At 37.9% G+C, this 19,344-nt stretch overlaps 1 protein-coding gene across 3 annotated transcripts in view; it reads right to left on the reverse strand.

Annotated features, from left to right (window-relative positions):
* Window positions 1–19,025, reverse strand: part of Vps13a (vacuolar protein sorting 13 homolog A) — a 191,877-nt gene extending 172,852 nt beyond the window's left edge. For all 3 annotated transcript variants that reach the window (XM_031389843.1, XM_031389844.1, XM_031389845.1), the window contains exons 1-3: window positions 18,596–19,025; window positions 5,219–5,262; window positions 996–1,038 (exon numbers count right to left, since the gene is read on the reverse strand). In XM_031389843.1, coding sequence (XP_031245703.1) covers window positions 996–1,038; window positions 5,219–5,262; window positions 18,596–18,695 — 187 coding nt within the window. In that variant the 5' untranslated portion in view covers window positions 18,696–19,025. The remainder of the gene's footprint in view (window positions 1–995; window positions 1,039–5,218; window positions 5,263–18,595) is intronic.
* Window positions 19,026–19,344: the final 319 nt, after the last annotated feature.

Raw genomic sequence — 19,344 nt, forward strand, 5'->3', positions numbered from 1 at the left:
TTTTCTGTGGTATATGGTCTAATAGCAACTGTAAGGACAATAGACAAAGTTGGGAAGATAGCCATTAAAATAGTTTTATGTAAGTTTCTCAGATACTCACAGTGTAACACTATATAAATCCAACTATAGGAACTAAAAAAATAAAAATAAACTGAAAGTTCCAACTTAAGACTCTATGATCTCAATCAACCTCTATGACAGTTAAATAAATGCACAAGAGAATAAGCTAGGAATCCTAACAGTTTTATTAAACATGTTAAATTCTTACATTTAGTTTATGTTCTACCAGTACATGAATACATGAACTACTAAGTTCATTCTTTATCTAATTTAAATTCATACTTTACAAACATGAGTAAAGTAACCCAAAACAAACAAACAAACAAAAAAGCACTTTATTTTTTAGAATAAAAAACCTGAAAATTGGAGCTGGAGAGATGGCTCAAAGGGTAAGAGCACTGACTGCTCTTCCAAAGGTCCTGAGTTCAAATCCCAGCAAACCACATGGTAGCTCACAACCATCCATAATGAGATCTGATGCCCTCTTCTGGAGTGTCTGGAGACAGCTCCAGTGTACTTATGTATAATAATAAATAAATCTTAAAAAAATAAAAGATTTAAAAAAAAACCTGAAAATTCTTCTACAGCACAATCAAGAACATTTTTGTCCTAGAGATAATGTCTGCGTGATCCAAACCCTCTTGATGTTATGCACTTTGAATTTATTAAATAATATCAAACATAACTAGTCAGAAACACAGAAATGGACATAGTTCCTTAAGGTCTGTTACAGGCTGCTTTGACTCTCAACATTAAGATCTACTAAAATGAGCAATTATTGTTCAAATACTGCATACACCAAGTTCTACAAAAGGCACACAAATATATTTTCAATTAATGCTCATAAACATTAGGAAAATCACATTACAGCAATAATAGTTTTTTATTTACATTGTATGCCAAGCAAAAACATTCCAAGGATAAATATTGCTTACCTATATGACCAACTTTAACTTTGAATGGTACATCCAATTCACGCTATAAAGAAAAGTAAATTTATCAAAAAGAAATCCATATAAAGTTCAAAAATAGAAATAATTATTTTCTTCCTAAAATTACTTAAAGGTATTTTAGTTACCCTACATATTCATTATCTTCAGTATTCATTTAAATGTAATAGTTTAATATCCAAAGCTTCTCTTTTCAAAGTAAATGGCTAAATATATACTTAAGTAATAATAAACAGAAGAGCTTTTGTATAGATTAAGGCTGTATTTTCCAAAATTGGCATTTTACAAAATAATAATTTCAAGATTGTTTCTCTTGCTCATTGGGAAAACAGCCATAACAATAACTGCTGCTGGAAAACATGGGTAGCCAGTAGGAAAAATAGAAAGTAGGGTCTCTGAACTATACCATATATAAAACTCAGCATGGATCAAAACTAAACAGAAAAACTAAAGCTTTATAGTTTAGAGAAAAATATGGAAAAACAAAATCTTTATGGAACTGATAAGAAAAAGCATAAGAATATAAAAAGGATGAGTTGTCCCTCATCAAATTAAAAATATTTATACATCAAAAAACACTATCATTAGATTAGTCAATATCAGAAGAGGGGAAATACTGTAAATCAAGCAGCTGATCAGATATCATTATGTAGAATGAATGAAGAGCTCAAAAACTTTAATCACACCAATATAACCTCATTTTTAAGATACCAGGCTGGGGCCTGGAACTCATAAAGATCCTTGGGCCTCTGCCTCCTGAGTGCTGAGACTGAAGGCATCAGCCACCAACCTTGTTTTTGAAGACAGGTTCACAATATAGCTTTAGCTGGCCTGGAAAATTCCAGGTAGTACAGACTAGCTTCAGTCACTAGTGCTGGGATTTTAGGTGGAAACCACTCAGTTGCAAGGAGGAGGAAAGAGAAGGAATAGGAAGAATAGGAAGAGGAAGAGGAGGAGGAAGAAGATTGATGGTGATAATGATGGTGGTGAATTCTTCAGTATTAAGATAGGAAAACAAAATAATCTTTCCTCCAAATATTGTTTTTAAAACATAGGACTTAGAAAAACATTGTAGCTAGCCCCTAACAAAGTATATTAAATATATACTTTTGAATATATTAAAAGATTTCTTGAAGAAATGGATATTAAGTGAACAATTATAGTTTTTAGCCAACCATGAGAAATATGAAAAATTGTTATCTCTAACAGGTTGATTTGTTTTTTTTTTCTTCTGCTACCTTGTTTGTAGTCACATAAAATATTTGGAGCAAATATACCTTTGCACAGAGAGTTAAGAATACTGAGAAAGTTTGTAGAGTTTCTAGTAGCCTTACTATATAGGTTATTTTATCGCCTTCTCTACATAGAGGTAGTATATTTTGACTATTGATGAATACATCCTGTATCACAAGACAAGGGTGTAGCTGGACAAATAATGCTGAATATTCAAGTGAGACCACCTCTTGATGATGTTGGTGAATGTCCTGACCACTACCTGTTTATGTTATGATAAAATGGGTTGCTATATTTGACTTTACAAACACAAGAGTGTAAGAAAGAGTAGATATTTTTATTGTGTTATATATACTCATTTTTAAGCCTTTATAGTTTCCATTGTGTTAAATCCTTTACGAAAAATAGGTATCCAGAAATGGCTTTATAGCAAAAACTCTGGGCAACTTTGCATTGTGATGTGTAGGAATGGTATACTTCAGTCACTAGGAAATCATAGTCTTCCCTAAAGAGAGAGTGTTGGAATTCCACTAGAGATCAACAGGAATTTCTCTTTGGCTCATTCTCACTTAGTTATTTACTGTGTGACTGCACATAGAACTTTGACATTGAAAATATTTTATACTGTGACATCAATATTAATAGGTAATTGTGAGTATGAACAAGAAAAGTTGTAGCTTAACAGCAAAGTGTTTGTATATCAAGTTGACAGGTGGTCAATAATACTGGCTAGTTTTATGTCACTTGACACAACCTAGAGTCACCTGAGAGAAGGGAACCCCAATTGAGAAAATGCCTCCAGGAGATTGGGCTGTAGGCAAACAGGTTTTTTTGTCTGTTTGTTTGTTTGTTTGTTTGTTTTAATGAGTGATTGATGGGGGAGTGCCTGGCCCATTGTGTATATTGCCACTATTGGGCTGGTAGTCCTGGGTCCTATAAGAAAGCAGGCCCAAGCAAGCCATAGGAGAAATTCAGTAATAAGTACTCTTCCATGGACTTTGCTCTAGCTCCTGAATCCAGGTGCCAGCCTATTTGAGTTCCTGCCGTGACCTCCTTCAATGGTGAACAATAGTATGGAAGTGTAAGTCTAATTTCTTTGTTCCACAAGTTGCTTTGGGTCACAGAACTTCAATACACCAATAGTAACCCTAACTAGGAAACTCACAGATGAAGAAAATACTTCACTACACAGAAGGCAAAGAAATAATCTTATAATCATGAAAGTTAGTATATTTATTTTTAATACATGATCAATATTGAGTCCTCAGCACACAACAGAACACTCACTAGTAGTATTTGAATAATTGTGAGCTGTAACTACATGTTATTTGAAAAACTTAAGTTAAATTTTGGTGCATAGTAGTTTCATATTTAATTCACAAAATACAATGAAATATACTATAATTGAAACATAAATGTAAGAATGGCAGTAGAAACAGTATATATTTCATGTGTTGTTTAGAGATAAAGCTAAATCAATACTCTAATTTAAAATAAATTTTAAATCTTTGTCCTAGATTTGTTTAAATCCTAGCAAATTCCATTATTGTTGATCACATAGAACTCTGTGGGTAGGTTTAAATAAATTTTACATTCCTATTTTTGAAAAAAAAAAAAGGCAAACTGGGTGTGTTGGCTAATGCCTTTAATCCCAGCACTTGGAAGGGAAAGGCAGGGAAATCTCTAAGTTCAACACCAGCCTGGTCTACATAGTGAATGTCAAGCCAGCAAAGGCAACATAGTGAGACCATCTCAAACAAACACACACAGACACAGACATACCTACACAAGCACACATACACACACATACACACACACAGACACACACACATACATTGACACACATACAGACACACACATACACACACACACACACGCAAGTAAAGGATTTAAATAGAGATCTCTTCAAAGAACGCAGACATACAGTAACAAGTATGCGAGAAGATGCTCAACATCGCTAGCTATTAAGAAAATAGTAATTATTTGAGAACTGCTGATCAAGAAAGACATCAAGATACTATTTCATATCTACTAAGATAGCGGTTAATGTATAAAATACAAAGTAATTTTCCAAGATTTAAGAAATGTCAAAAAATTATAACTTGTTCGGGAAGAAATGTAAAATGGTTTCCCAGCTAAAAGAAAAACCCTTGGATCATTCTGAAAAAGGCTAATTATATTAGAAAATCCAAACATTCACTCTTAGGTATATAGTCAAAACTGAAAGCAGGCCCTTAAACATCTGTGTAAGCATAAGGAAGTATCTACTACAGCTCCATTTCAAAGAACCCAAAGCAGAAACAACCTAAGTGCTCATCAAATGCTAGAGGGGAAAATAAGGCTGAATGGAAAACCAAAAAGGGGACAGAAAGGGAGTCTACTCAGTCGTAAAAAGAAATGGCACCATGGTACATGCTACAAGTGGGATGACCCAAGAAAACATTACAACAGTGTGTGAATATGACATGGTATCATTTGGATGAAGTAAATTTATAGGGATGGAAGACAAAGCTTAGAAATTTAGTGAGCACAGTATCAGTGTGCAATGAAGAAATATCCCCAAGGACAGTGGAAATCAAGAACAGAAGTCATTATTCAATATGGCTAGAGTTTCTCTTGGCAATGTGAAAGAGTTGTGGAAATAGATGCTGGAAGAGTTGCAAAAGATTGTGAATATTGTGAACTATATATATATATTTTGTGTTATATGTTAAATAAACTAGAAGACAAGTTAAACACTATACAGTAATACCACATGGAAATAAATAAATAAATAGAAATATTTTAAATGAGAAAAAAGTACACTCAGTTTCTATCTTTTAGAATTTAAAGACCTACTTTGCAAATTCACATTTTATGAAAATAACTTTCAAAATCTTTCTCATAGTTAAGTAATTTATGGTGGCATGTTAAATTAGAAACAAGTATAGCAATTAAATGTTCTAATATCATAAATTTTCATAGGCAAGACATACCAATGCATTTTCTTTAATTACAAGGTTCTTGAGGGCCACAGCTCCTTTAAAAAAAGAAAGAAAGAAAGTGATATATTCAACTGTATTACATTTTTAAATTAAATATGCTTCATTTTAAATATGACACCAAAGGGAAAAAATGTACATAATTAAAAACAGTTATTTATTTTGACCAACTCATGTTCATTCTTCTGCCTAGTCTAAGAAGGTCTAACAGGAAAATATCTTGCCCACCACCAGTCTAGATGCAAAATACCCGATGCCATTTACCTGTCTCAAGGGGAAAAAGCAGAAAGCAATAGGGAAAGATGCCTGATGCCCTCCTCATTCCTCTGAGTTCACACACACACACATATACACACACACATACACACACACACACACACTCAGTATGCATTCACACAAAGTTATGACAAAATGAGAGCAGAGTTACAGCCTATCACTTTAATTACACACACACACAAATGGTTTGGCAGGCAGAAAACATTTGTAAATCTTATACTTTGGAGGCCAGAAGCAGAGGAACCAATAGGGTAGCAAGTGTGAGACCAGTGTGAGCTACACAGGCTGGGACAGAGCTTAGTGGTGGAGCAATTGCTCACCATGCACAACTCCCTGGGCTCAACTGCTCTGCAATTGACATAAATTGGCAGAATGGATTCAAGAAAAAAGATAAACAGCATCTAGCAATAAACTGTAAATGACTCTCTGCCTCTTAAGGGCACACATTAAACTAAAAAGCAAAATCACAGGAAAAGAAATTCCAAGCAGATAACCAACCACAAAGACAAGTGGGGGATATGATATGACTCAGCAATTCTACTTCTAAGTATTTCCCCAGAGTATCTGAATGCATGGATGAAAAGAGAAATATTCACATTCATACCAGCATTATTTCAAAGGTCATTTATTCATCAACCACTGGAGGGGAAAACACACACACACACACACACACAGTATTTATTTTTTAAAAATGAGTTGAATTCATGCTACAACGTGGATGAACTGTAAGGTCACACTGTTTGATGAAAGAAGCCAGCAAAAGCAGGACAAATACAATCTCTATCACTGTTTGGAGATAGTAGAGTATGAGTAATTACTGCTTAATAGGTACAGGGTTTGACTTTTGTTCTACAGGTATTGTTCAATGCTGTAACATATTGTGGATTTAGTGAAGGTTACATGCTGAGAGACCTCAAACATGTGGACAGCAGGAATTGGCTGCCCCCCACAAACCTTTTCCCAGCCTAGTGCCATAAAGCTGGCTCCCCCACCAACCCCATTTAGAATTTATTACCCTGACAGTTATCAGACTTCACACCTTGTTTGACTTTATAAGATCTCCCTCTATCCACCCCACCCTCAGCCCCTAAAGATGCAGATGAAGCACCTTCCAACACCTCCAACAACCTCTGGCCAGTGTTACAGAGCTACACAGACCTTGCCCCAGAGACCCTGACACCTCCCCAGAGGCATAAATACCGCCCCGACCCCCATCCCTGGGTCTGTTCATTACCTGCACACTCATTGTGGAGATCCTGCACTGCACTGACCCATACCTGGCTAAACTTGCTTCACTCAGGTCCAGGAATTGGATATGGGGTGCACTTGAGAACATAAACATTGAGATTAGCACGGTGGCACACACCTTTTATTCCAGTACTTGGTAGGCAGAGCCAGGTGAATCTCTGTAGCCAGCCTGCCCTACATAGTAACTTTTAGGGCAACTAGGACTACATAGTGAAACCTACCTCTGAAAAGTAAGTGTGTGTGTGTGTGTGTGTGTGTGTGTGTGTGTGTGTGTATAAAATCTTTCAAACGGGGCAGACTTCTGAAAGAAAATTAAAAACTTGTTGATTAACAAGTAACAGGAAATGTTGCCAGTAGATTCCTTTAAAGAAAATGCTTAAAGAAAGATGTAAGAGAAAAGGAAAATTAAGTAATGAGAGTAAAATCAAATCTTTTATTTTCATTATTCTTAAATAAGCTAATGGAAAGTTCTAAGTTGTTGCAAACATTAACAGCAACAATGCACTGGCTCACTCCTCTGGAGAACAGGAGCCCAGGAAGCAGCAGAGTGTCATCAGAATGGACTCAGGTTATATTTAAATGAATACTACAAACCCTAAACAGCTTTTTAATGTATACTTAATATGCAAGAAAAAATGGGTTATACAAAATGCTCAATGAAAACCAGAGAAGTCAGAAAACAAAACTTTGGAGGAAAAACAAAAAAAAGAAATGGGTCATGGTCCAGTCCCAGCACACAGAAGAACTTGGCAGCTTCAGCCATGTGATGCTCTTAAAAGCTGAACCACCTCTCCATGGGGGCCAAACCTATTCAAACCACCACAGGGAGCTAAAGATGGGATTTCATCAATTGGAAAAGATAACATATCAGAAATTCCATTCACGTTGGATAGGAAGAAACCTATTAGGTATTTCCAACAACTTCCTGTTGGGTAAAACATCAGTAGATAAACTCTGAGATTTATATTCTTCACTTTAAGGTTGTACTCATGCCTGAGTATACATCTACACAAATTTCAATAAGGCTGGGTGGTGTTCATCTTTAACTATGTTGACAAGAACCTCACTTAAGTTAAATCCTTTCATAGTTAAATATTTTTAAAATGAGATTTATAGATACATTTCCCTAAATTTTAGGTATAATACTATTGGTTTCAGTGAAACTACAAATGCTTCATCCTGTCATTGTCATGTTTGTGTTATGACTGATGTCTTATCCAGTAAATTAAGACTTTACTTTGCTTGAATAAAATCTTTGTACTTAAAGAGATCCAAATTATTCACTATCATCATAAAAAGAATTCTCCCATATTCAGTATAACTTGAATTTTTAAATAGTTTCCAGACTGACAGAGATTGATTATATTTGGGAGGTACCTTTAAATCCAAACTCCTACAGTAAAAAACAATAGAATTTCCTCCTACTAAGAAAAAGGGAATATTAACTCTGTATAACAACTGGATTATAGTATTACTTTTTGATATTAAAATGCTATCATACAACAAACTAAGGATTCTGGGAAGCATGTGTCCTATCCAGATCTCATACTAACTATAGTAACTCTTACTAGGATTTTGGGTTGATCCTTTTTATCCAAAAACAGTCTCCAATGGCAATAGCATTTATGCACCAAAACTGGCCAGACACCAGAGCCCAAACTTCTCTGGAGGCACCAATGCTGAACTAAAAAGTTCTTAAAATGCTAAATTTGCTAAAAGTCATAACAAAGTTATACTCTTAAAAGTATTACTGTTCAAAAATAGGGCAAATAAACTGTTTTTGAAAACTAAAGAACTTTTAACCCAAGAGACTATAATTTATGAGCCCATGAATTTTATGGGCATGGTACACTTAGCAAGGGTGAAAACAATACTAAACATTCAGATGTTAATGATGAGAAGTACATGGACATTATAAAAATAATTTCTAATGGAGTCTCTTTAGCATTTCTGACTATAAAATAAGAAATTTAATTTTATTAAACTGAAAAAAATCTATGAAACTCTGATTTCCTACATGTCTGGCCTTTTGTTTCTACCCCTGTTGCTATAATTTTTTGTGTATGGGAAAAGGTCAATTTTATTGGGGAAAAAACTAAAATGATACTATATTGGTATCTGGTTTTGTCTACAACATAACTATACAATTATTTCTACAAATTGGCATCTGGTAAAATACCAAAATAGTATGACAGATGAAATTATTAGTCACAAATAACAATTATAATAATTTGAACAATGAAAATATTTCCTAAGTTAGAACCAGTCACTCCACATGAGGTTAATTGTAAAATGAAATCGACCAAAAGAGAGACTAAAATTAAAACAATAATAAATTATTTCAAATACTTGAAACATCAAATATTTCATTATATATAAATAGCAAGTACAAACATAAAAAACAAAAAAACAAAAAAACAAAAAAACAAAAAAAAAAACAGCCTGATTAAAGGAGAGGAGTATGGTTGCCAAAACTATCTGTTTTTCTTTAGGTCATACTTAGATCTTGATTAACATTAGGTATAATATACTCCTATAATTTGTCCACACAAATGCTATGTCAGACACAAAGGATATAAAAAAATCAGACTCAGGTCATAATTCCAATTATGTTAATATGACCCTGGGGCCTGTTCCATTAAGATTTCAACAAGCATTTCCCTCTCCTGAAGACTGCTTTCCTGCCTCCTCCGTCTAATGTTACCAACCCTAGCAATGGGCTTTCTTCTTGCTAGAAACAGCTTCCACATGCACAAGGGCCTCGCGTCACGTGGCCAACAGCAGAGCTGCAAACCTAAACGAGTGCCCCCAAAAGGCCACCACAACAGTCAAGATTTAGCAAGGAGATCTGACACATACCAACTCTGAATTATAAATAACTGGAATCTGCAGATCATGAGCTAAATTATCTTAAGTTGTTTTCTAGTCCTCTTAACTGCCATTCATTGCTAACCTGTATCTAACCTAGCATCCTCTGGAGTTAGTTAGCCCACTAGTTTCCATCAATCCCCAAACTAAGAATATATCAGATAAAATGTAAAATCTCTAGCTGAAGGTTCTCCTCCTTTAGAGCCCCTCCCATTCTCAGTTTTCAGTACTTTCCCTTAATATACCTACCTTCGCTCTGATAAAAAGCTATAGCCAAATTTTCCACGACTTGCCATTAGAAGTCTAGCTAATATCCTCACCAGTGTACTGTAAATGCCTTAATTTATGGCTTTCTTTTGTCCTAAACTGTAAGTTTATATAACTGCATCCACACTGAACACGTTATTTGAGGGAACCAGAATCTACATTCTCAGGCCATGGGTCACTCATATTTGGCTCAGAATAAACTCTTGTGTTTCCCTTTGAAAAGCTGTGTTCTACATGAATAGTAGACTTGGATGGACTCATTTCTTTAGTCTGTCACTGGTACCATATTTGGAATGAATAAGCATTTTTGACATCTCCCAAGGAAAGTCATGTAATACATTCCTTAGTATGTATCTGACAACTGTCAAAATATGTGAGTCAAAAGGATAGAAGTACAATTGGAAAAAGGCAAATCCACTATTACTGTCAGAGATCTGGATAACTACTCTCAGTTATACACATATTTAGGGGGGAAATACAGACACAATTGAATTGAACATCATTCAAACCCTGGATGTAACTGACATTTATGGAACATTTCATCCAACAGAAGATTACACATTCCTCTGGAGCACATATGCAACACTCACAAGGTAAGATTTACCCCAGCCTATAAAACAGGCCTGTGTCTGAGTCAGTGTGAAAGATCATAAGTTATGTTCAGATCACAACACACCTGAACTAAAAATCGGTCTAATGGGAAGAAAGGGTCAGGGACAAAGCACAAAACATTTCAGAGTTCTAGCTCTGAATAATGCCAGGCTGAAGAAGTCATAAAAGGCATTTTCAATCATAGAAAACTACAACCTATTAAAAAATTGAAGTACAATAACAGCAAACCTTACAGAGGACACTGTGGCACTGAATGCACACAGTAGAAAAGAAAAATCTACAATAAAAAAATTCAGTTTCCCTTCAGTCCAGGCATGATGGCACCCCTCTTTAATCCCACCACTCCAGAGGCAAAGGTAGGCACATGTCTGTAAGTTTGGGCCACCTTGGTCTACATACTGCGTACCAACAAAGAGAAATGGAGGGAATGCATCCAAACTTACTCTGTGAGGCAAGCACTACTCTAAGATGAGGAATTACAAGAGACTAACATGAACAAATGCAAAGGTTCTAATCAAAATATAAGTAAACAGAATAAAAAATAATAAAATGAAGTATAACTTATACCACAAATGCAAGTCTAATGCAGCAAGTGGAAAATAATACATATAATCTATAATATCAACAAGCTAAAAAGACCTGGATATCAACAAATGAAGAAGACAATCTGATAAAGTCCAACATTCTTGAAAGAGAAAAAACACTTTTGCAAATAAGAAAGATGTGATGGTGCACAACTATAATCCCATCCTTAGTGGGGTGAGGCAGGAGGATGATTTGAAATTCAGCACAGGCTCAGCTCTGGACTATGCAACCTGAGTAACTCTAGTCAACTGGCCTAGGCAGTTGTATATTCCTTCTTAACTCATTCTGGTGTGCTAGGGAACTCGAAGGTATTTGACATAGCTACAGCTACAGCTACCACCAGGTGTTTGAGGACAACCACAACAAAAGAGAAAACCCTCAGAATTCATTTTCTACAGGGGACACACATCCCCAAGACAATGAAGAATATGCTTATTGGGATTAGTTATGTTTATCTGGGCTTGCCAATGTAACTGAACAATTTGACAGAACTTTTGTGAGACAAGATCTCATGTAACCTAGCCTGGTCCGTATACACTATGTAACAAGGACAATTCTGAACCCCTAATCCTCCTGCCTCACCTCCCAAGTGCTGGTTGTCAAGTCGGTGCAGGCACGCATATGGCTCAGGCTCTCCCAGAGCCCTTCTTCTGCATACTCTGAGGGCAGATGTGATGCTGTGCTGCAGTGTTAGTCCTCTGTGCACATTGGCATTGAGGGCTATGGAGTCTTTGGTACTTGTGCTAGGAGGTCTCTAGGCAGTTCATTTCCTGTTAGTCTAGTATGCAGAAACTTAACTCTCCTAAGAAAGCACACGTGACCATTGCCCTCTAGCCTTGAACCATCTTGTGAATTGCTGAGTTTGAAGGGGAAACATCTTCTTTATCCCAGTATGCATAGCAATCCACTTTTCTACTACAGAGAAATTGTTCACTGAGTCCACTGTATTGTGTTGTGAGGACCTGCAGATGAGAAAATACAGGTGGTTTTAGTTCCTGTAGCTATAAGCTCAGAGAAGACTGATTTGGACCTTCTTACATAAGATGGCTCCTTTTAAGTTCTGTGAAAATATGCTGTGAACCATGCTAAAGAGTGAATGTGAGACTGGCCTAGGTAGCATAGTAAAAGCCTTGTCTCAATAAAATACAGTGTGTATGACTTGTTTTTAAATCTAAATAGGATCTGCCTCTGGGAGTGAGTAGTAATGTTGAGGGAAGAGTCAGGGAAGGATTTCTCCAACCACAATCACGGTCTATTGATTGGTCAGGTTTGGGTGAAAGAAGAGTCAGTGGGGAGATTAGAGATTGGAGGAAGCTGCTAGGACTTGTTCCTTTTTCCAAATCCCTTCCTAAGACACAATGGAAACAATTGAAAAGTAGCGGTTTATTATAATAGGTGGGTGTGGTAGAATGCTGAAGTTCAACAGTAAACCAAAAGAGATTTTCAGTAATGTAAGAGAAAGTGAAAGAGGCAGAATGTGGGGAAGGACGAAGGAGGAAATCTCAGCAACTGCCGCTACCTCGGGATCTTGCATCTAGAAGAAATACTGCCTGAACAGACAAAATGATTTGAGTCTGAGAAGCAAAGAGGCTCACTGGCAAGCTAGTCTAAACTACTTGACATGTTCTAAGTCAAAAACTGGCTCAAAAAGAAAGAGTGGATGATGACATCCTATAACAACTTTATATACACTTGCACACTCCACAAACGTGTTCACGCATGCACACACATGCACACACATGCACACACGTGTTCACGCATGTGCACACACATGCACACAAGATAAGACAATCCATATGAATAGTGGATTTCTCATCAGAAACTCTAAGGTCTGAGACAGCACGGAATGATGCATTTCTGTTCCCAGAAATATAAATGTAAATAATACAAAGACTTTCCATAACAGGCATATACTAAGGGAATCCATAGCCACTAACCCAGCATTACAAAAGGAACTCTACATCCAGGAGAAGATAAAATAACCATGACAATATGAAAATAACTCTCAGAAGAGGAAATATATGAAAATGAAGAATCAAAAATTGTTATATAGCTAACCATTAATAAGAAAAATATCTGAAACCAGAAGAAAAAGAAAATTATAAGAACAAGTAGATTATCTTCTAATAAAAGCCACAAAATAGAAATTCTCTTAATTTACTTTTTACACAGACTGGCAGGCTGAATTTTTCAAAACACCAACAAAATACAGTTTGCAAAAACCTCAACTCACCACCACCACCACCACCAACAACAACAACAACAACAAAAATCCACCAAAACTAAAAGTGAAAGCATGAAAAATTATATTCTAAACAAATAGAATATGAAAGCAGTAGCTATCCTCATATCTGATAAATAAACTTCAAGGCAGAAGAGTCAAAAAGTTATCATATTTATAAAAAGTACTATTCAAAAAGGTTATTTGGATTATAAGTGCAGATGCCACAAACCTCATACCATCATTTTATAGACTACTACTGGACCTAAGGCCAAGTCTCGTTACAGTTACAGCAGGTAAATCTAATACCTCACTCTCACCAACTGATAATTCAAGCAAAAATAAAAAAAATCTTACAAGAAATATTGTACTTGGGGCTGGTCAATGGCTCAGTGGTTAAAAACTTTGGACTCAAAATATTTCCACTGGTGCAATAGTAGCATGGATATTATAGGAATGACGAACCACTCTCCAATAGGATCTAAGGCCTGTTCTGAGATGGAACTCATTCCTGACACTGTTATAGCTAGAACCTCTGTTACCTTGGTCATAGGTCCTAGAAGAGAACCAATACTACTCTGCTAAATGGACATACTACTAAAACAACTCCTAATGTGCTATTGCTATACTCATGGATGAAAACATCTCCCAAACGGAGAAGCTTCTCCTTGTAATATATGGCAATTGACAACTACGCCCTCAACTGGTCAACAGGCAGAGAACAGAAGAATGTGGAGTGATCAGTCCTAAGGGGGACATATTTATCAAAATCCTTCTTCCAAGGCTCGGACATCCTGAAGAAGGGAGGATACAAAGACTACGAAAGCTCAAAGGTGGTGGATAACATCAAAGAAACAGTGTTTTCCAAACACAACAATCTAATTTTCATTATCAAAACTTTCAACTTTTAATGAACTTTTTAAAGCCTAGAGTTGCTCCTTTTGGAATTCTCAGGAGTTTTTTTTTTTAACTTTGCTTCATTTATCAAAATATAACCAAATTCTTACACATGTCACCACATGATCCAGGAATTCCACTTATACATATTTACTAATGGAAATTTTTATTTATTTATTCATTCATTTATTTATTTATTTATTTATTTATTATTTGGTTTTTTGAGATAGAATTTCACTGTGTAGCCTTGGCTGTCTTAGAACTTCATCTGTAGGTCAAGATGACCTTGAACTCAGGGATCTTCATCTGCCTTCCCAGTGCTGGAATTAAAGGCATGTTCTACGGCCCTCACCTTAACAGTAGGAATTCTAAACATGCCTTTCAAAAATATTCACATGAATGTTCATAGTGGTATCTATAATACCATAAATGTTGGAAACAATCTAAATGTCCAACTGATGATTCAATAAAATATACCATTAAATATTATTTAATCCACCCTTCAATAGTAAAGACATCTAAAATATCTTAAATCAAGGAAGCCAGTAACAAAAGAATATTACATGGCTACATTTAAATTAAATGTCAAGAGTCAGCAAATCCATAAAGTCAGAAAGACAAATGGCTTCCAAAGGTGGGGTACTCATGAATAAAGAATAGGTAATGTATGCTAATGAGCATGAGGGTTTTTGGGGGGGATGGGTGGGAGGTAGTTAAATGTTCTAAAATTAGTGGTAAGTGCTATACAACTGTTACATTAAAAAACAAAACACTGAATTGGAGAGTTACAGAGGGACAATTTCATGATGCATAAATTAAATCCCAATAGAAAAAAAAAGACTAAACAATCCAATTTAAAATAAACCAAAATAAACCAAAATAAACCAATAGCCATTTCATTAACAAAAATAAACAGCAAAAGTCATGAAAATATACCTAACACCATTAGCAAAGAAGCTGCAAATTAAAGGCTTAATTAATTACAGTACTTAATACTACATACCTACTGGAATATCTTTTTAAAATACTATTATAGGGATGGGAAGATGGTTTAGTAAGTAAAGTGTTTGCTACACAAACTTGAGAACTGGAGTTCACATCCTCAGAACTTACATAAATGCTGGGTGGGCATAGAAGCCACCTGTAATTCCAGCCTCCAAAGGGTTCCTCAGAGCAAGCTTAGAAAAATAAATAAGTAAAATAATAAGAGCATTGAATTTGGCTTAAAGTTTCTGAGTGTTAACGTTTCATGATGGCAGAGCAAAGGAAGAGCTGAGAGCTCACGTCTTGATCCACAACCACCAGGCAGAGGCACTGAGAGTATTCAACCTCAAAGCCAGCCCCCAGTGACACACTTCCTCCAACAAGGACATATCTCCTAATCATTCCTAAACAGTTCCACCAACTGGGAGCCACCAAGTATTCACACATGCAAGCAACCATATATACCTGCATACTGCATACATATACAAGGAAAAACTTGTTAAAAATGAGAATAGCAAATGCTCATGAGGATAGCACACAACTAAATCTTGATACAAAACTGGTGATAGTATAAAATAATAACCATTTCAGAAATCAGTGTCAAGGTGTATTAAGTTTGAGGAGTGGATTCTTGGCGGGGAGGGTACCATAATAAAATGCTCGAGACTGGTTCTTATAGACAAAGTAATATATTTGACTCAGCTTTGCAGGCTGAAAATTCAAACAGCATCACAGCAGCTATGGTGAAGATCTCTCTCTCTCTCTCTCTTTCTCTCTCTCTTTCTCTCTCTCTCTCTCTCTCTCTCTCTCTCTCACAGACACACACACACACGCACACACACAAGACAGAGACTGAGAGACAGAGAGAGAGAGAGAGAGAGAGAGAGAAAGAAAGAGAGAGAGAGCGCTATAAAGCTTACAAAAAGAAACTGAAAGCTACAGTGAGAGACCACTATAACTTGTTAGGCCTACTTCTAAAAGACCCAGCACCTTTTATCATCACCAACATAGAACTTTTAGGAGACACAATCAGACCTTAACCAAATCATATAATTTCACTTCTCATAAATTTACCTATGTACTTACATATTTATTTACATAGTTACATCCCCACTGTTGGTATTTATGTCAAAGAAATAATTTATGTTCACACTAAACCTAATGCAGCTTTCCTTTTAACTGCCAAAAGAAAATACTGCAAAATAGGCAAACCTATGTTTATAACAGCCATAAAGTGAACCACCATTCAGAAGTACAGGAATGGCAGGACAAGGTGATGTACACAGTACATGGATGATACATGGATGGATGATACATGGACGACGTCTCTACATTCTGTTAAGAAGCCTGACTCAAGACACTACACAGAAGCCAAGTGTGATGGCACAGGCCTTTAACCCAGGCACTCAGGAACCAAAGCAAGAAGATTCTAAGTTCCAGGCTAGCCAGGGCTACATAGTGAAACCATATCTCAAATAAAAAAAGCTACATAGCCAAAGGATTCCATCTATAACACTCTTAAAAATAAAAGCAAATTAGCAGATTATAAACAGATAAGTAGTTGCCACGAGGAAGAATCAATTAAAAAGAAATAGGGAGGGAATCTCCTAGGCTTGTAGTCTTTTTGAATCATTATTGGGATAGTTGAAACATTCTTAACATTAAAACAAAACTGTTCACAGGACTCAACTTTATTCTAGGTAAACTTTAAGTACATAAATTTGGTGAATTATACTCTGCACAACCTGCCCCTTAAATGCAAAAACATTTCACTACAAATCAAACCACTGTTTAAGTAATTTTTTCTTGTTCTTTTTATTTTTTTCCTTTATTTTTATCTTGTATATATGAGTGTTTTGCCTGTGTGCATGTGTGTGCACCGCATGCTTGTGTGCAGTGGCCCCCAGAGCCAGAAGAGAAAGACAGATGCCCTGGGAATGGAGCTACAGATGATTGTAAGCTGTCATGTGGACACCAGGACTTGGATCCAAGTCCTCTGGAAAAGCAGCCAGTGCTTTGAACCACTGAGCCATCTCTCCAGGTCCTAGCTCAGATACTCTTTAAGGCTTTTTTCTCAGCTATAGCATTTTGTTATTCTCACTCTGTAAAGAGAAGCAGCATGCATTAAGTAACTTGCAAGCTCCTGATCTCAAAGAGGCTTTGATCAATGTTTTGCCCATGTTATCATGGAAGAAGGTAACTAGCTACATGAGGGCTTGTTTGTTTAATAAAACTAAATTACTTGTTTTCATTATTTCAAAAATGAAAAGGCTCAGCTGGGCGGTGGTGACGCACGCCTTTAATCCCAGCACTTGAGAGGTAGAGGCAGGCGGATTTCTGAGTTCGAGGCCAGCCTGGTCTACAGAGTGAGTTACCCGACAGCCAGGGCTACACAGAGAAACCCCGTTTCGAAAAACAAAAAACAAAAAAACAAAAACAAAAATCAAAAAACAAAAAACAAAAATGAGAAGGCTCAAGGTAAATGTGATTTTTTTTTAGAAAGCTTTAAGTACATATCAGAGAATGCACATACTATTTACACAAATAATTAACCCTAAATTTGGCCTGGAACGTTCATTTCAAAAAAAGGCCTCTAATTGCTAATAGCTACTTAAAATAAACAAGAGCATAATACAAAACAGATGGAAGCACTAAAAATAAGACACTGTATTTAGTAAAGCATTGCAGTGAAGGGGTAGATGCTGCCCTTCCCATCTAAGCAACAGAAGGGAGTGCTCATCATGTCTTCTTCAGGTCCACCGAGAAACTGAAAGCCCAATTTACATTTTGACTGTCTGTTTTCCTACATTTTCTTTTCGTTCTTTAAAAACAAAACAAAAAAAAAAAAAAAAAAAAAAAAAAAAAAAAAAAAAACCCAGGTCTTACTCGAGCCCACAAACACCCACATTCCCAACCGGTCAGGCTGCGACCTGAAAGCATAAGTAACTCTGAGATACTCTGAAAGGGGCTTTCCTTTCCTTTTATTCCCCCTGTCCTTTGCCTACTACCCCAGCTAAGCAGCACCCAAGTCCAAGTTCAGTGGCCCGAACTCGTCTAGGGAGCACGGTGAAGTGAGGCAGGGAAGGGACGAAGGGCGTCTTCGCGGACAGCGCCTGGCCTTCACGTGCTGGAGCCTTCCTGACAGCCCAGGGCAAAACTGCCAGGGATGGCTCCCTGGCCCTGAAGAGGCCAAGGGTCACCAGCACCCGACCTCACCGGGACGCGAGGCTTCAGCCCGCGCCTCCCCCAACCTCACGGCTCGCGCCGCCCGCCCGGGAACCGCCGCCCGGCTTTACATAACTTGAAGGGCGAGGCGGGCAGCTGCAGGTGGCGGCGCCGGGCTGGCCAAGGACCGAAGCCACGAGAAACCACGCCGCCAGTCTCCCGCGGACCCGGGAGCGCGACCTCGTTACCTTTCCAAATGCCCAGAGAGAGCTGGGACTCGTCCAGGTTCACCACGTAGTCTCCCAGGAACCGGTTCAACACGTCCACGACCACCGACTCGAATACCATTTCTTCTCTGCCGCGGAGGACAGCGCGGCACTACCCGCGCTGCTCCTCCCTCGAGAAGGCTCGGCTTACCGGCTCCCGACCCGCTCCAGCTACGGCGCCGGTGCTGCCGGGTCCCCCTAGCCCGACCGCGAGCCCCACAGAAGGAAGGTAGCCGCTCGCACCACGCGTGCGCAGCTCGGCCTGCGCGTGGGGGCGTGACCGACGCGGAACTGGAGGCGCGGCCCGGAGCGAGAGTGAGAGACAGCGGCTGCGCAGCCGCGGGCCCTCCCTGGCCGGCGAGCGGAAAGCCGCGCCTCTCCCGCCGGCCGCGCCTCTCCCGCAGACCCCGCCTCCTATGCGTCGCTTAGCAACAAACACCAGTCCAGCGCTAGAGACCCCGCCCCGGAGTGCTCCTTGGTGGTACCGGCAGCGAACTTTTCTAGGTGGCAGGGCGTGGTGCTAACTGACAGGAATGCCCGCCCCTTCCGAAAGAGAACACTAAGGTCCCAGGATCCGAAGAGTGAAGAGTGTACAGCTCGTTCCGAGGTTGCGGGAAGTTTCCTGAGGCAGTTTCTCAGGGCGCTTTCCCCCAGGTTTGGCCAGCTTGGTGCCTGGGCACCTCCTGAGGTTCTCCCAGCTCCTGGCAAGGATGCGAACTGGCCCTTCAGCT

This window comes from Mastomys coucha, unplaced genomic scaffold (genome assembly GCF_008632895.1).
Source record: "Mastomys coucha isolate ucsf_1 unplaced genomic scaffold, UCSF_Mcou_1 pScaffold21, whole genome shotgun sequence".
Classification (NCBI taxonomy): domain Eukaryota; kingdom Metazoa; phylum Chordata; class Mammalia; order Rodentia; family Muridae; genus Mastomys; species Mastomys coucha.